Source organism: Solea solea, chromosome 19, assembly GCF_958295425.1.
Source record: "Solea solea chromosome 19, fSolSol10.1, whole genome shotgun sequence".
Classification (NCBI taxonomy): domain Eukaryota; kingdom Metazoa; phylum Chordata; class Actinopteri; order Pleuronectiformes; family Soleidae; genus Solea; species Solea solea.
Window position 1 is genome coordinate 10,172,872 of NC_081152.1, and position 4,430 is coordinate 10,177,301.

The window sequence follows — 4,430 nt, forward strand, 5'->3', positions numbered from 1 at the left end:
ATGAAAAAATAAAGCACAATAGACAATGAATGAGTATTAAAACAAAGCATCAACATGACAGTTAGAGATAATCATTTTAGTGATTAACATTTCAGCTGTTTCAAGATGCAGTTCATATTAATGAAACTTACTATTTCCAAACACATTTAATCAAACAGCAAGTCTTGTAAATATTTGTGCATTAAAAACTATGAATGCAGTTGAGATTGAACCTGTCACACAGTAACTGCAGCTTCTTTGACCACCAGTGGTTCAGCCACAAAATATTATGCAAATACTGACATCTAGCGGCTTGAACTGCTACTACACCCAGATTTTCTGTCAATGCGGCATAATCCTCAAATAACATGAAGCAACACACCAGTGGATCTGATTGTACTCTTTAAAAGGCACTTTTTGGAGTGCACGTGCCTTTGTTATTTGTTGGCATTACCATAACAAATTCTCTGTAACTATATATCAAAGTTTTTGATCGTCAATTTGATGCGTGCCAGAAATACTTTTCAGGAATACACCAGTTTCGGTAGTAAATCATATTCTACAGTTGCCATAAATTCAAACCCACAAATGGAATGAGGTGCCAAACTTTATTTTAGGTTCAAAACAAAGCACAGCCTGAAAACACTAATGATAACCACACACTGTCTTGAGTGTGTGAAAAAAGATGCAATTAAGCAGTTTTGGATTAACATCATGCTCAGTTAAGTCAAACTTAATTGTTTGGTCATGACTTCATCCTTTAAAGTTTGTGATGCTTAAAAAAAATCATTCATTCTATCGTTTGTTTACTTTTGTGGTCAAAAAGTGTTTTCTGACTCAATGACTTGTTAATAATATGCAGCATGTGATGCAGTGGAACCACAGGTCCTCATGTAGGACCTGGGTGAGATCAGCCCAGGTAAGAGAAGGAAGGGAAGGAGGAAGAAGGACCAGAGGAGGAGAGGTTCGGTAGAGGAGGTCATGGAGGGGGTCGGGAAGGAGCTCAGGTTTCAGTTGTGGGAAATGTGAGTGCTGGGGATGGGCTGATTTCGAGGCTTTGTGTTCATTTCTTCTTGGGCTCCAAAGGGAGGCCAATTTCTCTCCCACGCAGTTTCATCCCTGTTCATGCAGAGTTGGGAAAAACATACTGATCAACACAACTGCTGACAGAGATATAATTAATGTGATCGAAGTTTTACTTACCGATTGCTCGCTCAATCTTGCCCATGACCTGATTGTTGGGAATTGCTCTTCCAGCCTCATAGTCCGCAATGACTTGAGGTTTCTCATTAATTTTCTGATGAAAAGATTAATAATATAAATAAATCATGGACTAGTGAAGCATGCTCAAACAGCTCCCGTAGACCAACTCGTCTGCTTTAGGCTCCTCCTTTAACATTCATGTTCACAACGCAGGGATTTGAGTACAATACAACAGTAATTAAATTTAGACTATAAAGGCTACCATGTGGGAGCCTTCCCAATAGATGTGAACTGTTGTTGGGAACTTCAAGCAGTGGAGGGCAGCGTTACACCTCTTTGTGTGCAGAAGAAATGTTGCTCGGTTTTGAGGGTCCATTGGGTTAAATTTGGGTGAAATTATTTTTGTTTGGCAGAAATTGAGGTGTGCAACATCTGAGTGTATACATTCTCTGACTCTATCAGACATCAGATATCTGACATTCTCTGACTGTATCAGGAGCCAGGAAAGCTCTACAGAGGCCATCCTTTTTGGACCACCATGTTTTTAACAATAGTTCACAATGCAAACTGAAGGTTACATGGGTTCTCCAACACAGGACTTCAACAGAATATACAAAATTTTACAAAAACAAAAACACCTGCCTTCGTGGCTGGAAAATGCAAATAAATATGATACTATATTAACCTAGAAGGTAGATCTTACATTTGGTCGCACTTACGACTAGCACTTCATAGTTTGATTTACTTGAAGCTCTTACTTACTTCTAGCTCTTATTTGTACCCAAATGTTTAAATGCACTTATTGTAAGTCGCTTTGGATAAAAGCGTCTGCTAAATGACATGTAATGTAATGTAATGGTTTGAGTCTGTTAATCTCATTTTGAAAACATCCTTTATCATGCTTAAGTAAAAGCCTTACCAAGTGTCAGTATATGAGAAGTTTATATACTCACAGTGGCCAGATCTTTCTGGGTAAGACCTCTGTCCTGTCTGCCTTTCTGAATCACCTTGCCCACATCAAGGCTGACCCTGTCATGATGCAGCTCCTCTGTTTCCCGGTCAAGTTTGGCCGTGTTCTTCGTCACAAGATGCTGCTTGTTTTGCCCTGCAGACCCTATGAGACGAACAGTGGATCAAGTTAATGTTATAAAACAAATTATTCAGGAAGACAAAATGCAAAAAACACAGCAAAAATATAAAGCAGAGCTATATAAAATAATTTAGAGATTGTTCCGTTTTGCCTACAGAATCATTATTCGGGTTAAGAGAGGAACAACTAAGAAAGGACCAAACTTGGGTCACTGAGCAAATTATCCGTTTTCTTTGTTGAATCTGTACAGAAAGCAGACATTTACATTTCTTGGTTGTCTCAAGGTCCTCCCCACGTCTCTGAGCAGCCGTGATAGCCTAGACAAAACATGGACATGTACACAACTTCAATTCCAAGTCATGTTACATTTATATTACAGCATATTACAGGAGACTGCAACGCAACCAGTCGTTCAGTTCAGTTTACAGCTTGTCTGTCAAGGTGTGACTCACAAGTCAAACAAAAGATAACATGATCAATCTTGTCGGAGCACAATCAGACCAACCCTACAGCTTGTTACACTTGACCATGGGTTGAAATAAAAATCTTCTTTATTTATTATTGTATGCGTGTATGTACTTTGTACTTTGTTTACAACACAAGAAACACCCACAGAGTATACCACTTGCTTTGTGATGAACACGTACAACACATATAAACACTTCATATTTTCAAAACCTCATTTCTGAGTTACCCTACAGTATCGTAATACGTGTTTTTGACGGTTATTCACTTTTATGTATATGTTTAAAACAGTGAATAAGCTTGAATCGCTGACGCTCGTTAAAACAATTGCAACCTAAACATTTCCTGTTCAGTTCTACACACCACGACATCACAACATAATAATGAAGACAAAACAAATGACCAGTGAATATGTAATATTGATCGTTTTGATTTCAGTGTCTTGCAGGTAGTAATGGGGGAGGGTGACGGTGTTTTGAGTCTACTAGCTGCTAATGCTAGTTAGCTACTATTCAGCTGCTATCATCGTTTAGTTGAGTATAACAGTAACTTGGTGGGCTGAAAGAACCATTAATAACGGTAAACCTATAATGATCTAAATGCTGAGTAGATAAATGAGGCGCAGGGAAACGTTAACGATTTTATTAACTAAAGACTGAACTAGATTTAAAACGTAAATGAAGTTAAACAACGACGCATGAGTGTGTTTACCCGACATTTTAACCATATCCACGTGCAGGAAAGATAATTTAGCTGAATAGCCACTCGTCTGCACAATAACATGAAACCAAATGAGACTGTTAAAGTAAAAAAAATAGCCATAAGTCAGACAACATTTCAGGAAAACAGACAAAATTAAGAGTTGATGCTAACCTGCTTGGATTTGGCCTGGGCAGCTGTCGGCCCCTTCTTCCTCAACACAGTCACGGTGTCCCAGTCGCTCTCTGCCATGTTTTCACGACTTCAACCGAAAAGTTTAATAAAGATACAAAAAAAATTGTTATACTAGTGTGGGTGTGTGTCCACACGGAACCGTTTGGAGAAGCTAGTGCTACTTTAGCAAACACAGACGGTCCGTGCTGTATGATCCCCCACGCGTTCTGCCAAAGCTTTATTTAAAACCGTGTGGTTGACACAACAGTGAGATGAGGGAGGGCATTTCAGGTCTACAGTGACACCTGCTGGAGAAGCACGCACACTACTTCCAAGGACGTTGATTCGAATGCTGAGTCATTTTCTCTCACTCTTCAGTTATTACTTTTATCCTTTTTGTCTCTAGGCAGTTTCAAAGATTTTTACATTCTTTCGTGTAATTACATTTTTGAAATATTTAACTATTTCTGCAAAATTCCTTCAATACATACTGAACTGAGAGGGAAGATCATAGGCAGACAAGATGAATCAAGCACAGATTTTAAAAACAATGGCATGAGTAGTCATTGAATGCAGAGAAAGAAATACCATTTTCTGGGGGAATTCACAAATTCTATATAGATATCAGAAATGTACGAATGTAAGTAAATAACAAAATGTTTCCCAATTGCCGTAATAACTGCTACTATTTTAAATCAGTAAAGCAGAACTCTCACAGATATAACTGAAAAATGAACCACATTGTATGCATGTTATTAACAAACACACAAATCGAACGTAAAAGACCCCAAAAACTCTCACAGGACCCATCTGTGAGTCC

The 4,430-nt window shown here is 38.4% G+C and overlaps 1 protein-coding gene across 1 annotated transcript; it reads right to left on the reverse strand.

The window, feature by feature from the left end:
• Positions 1-573: 573 nt before the first annotated feature.
• On the reverse strand, positions 574-3,853 carry edf1 (endothelial differentiation-related factor 1). The gene is made up of 5 exons (XM_058617903.1): positions 3,611-3,853; positions 2,538-2,589; positions 2,136-2,296; positions 1,183-1,276; positions 574-1,098 (listed from the first exon to the last, which is right to left on the reverse strand). The coding sequence occupies exons 1-5, from the start codon at positions 3,686-3,688 to the stop codon at positions 1,043-1,045; spliced, it is 441 nt and encodes a 146-aa protein (XP_058473886.1). The 5' UTR covers positions 3,689-3,853; the 3' UTR covers positions 574-1,042.
• Positions 3,854-4,430: the final 577 nt, after the last annotated feature.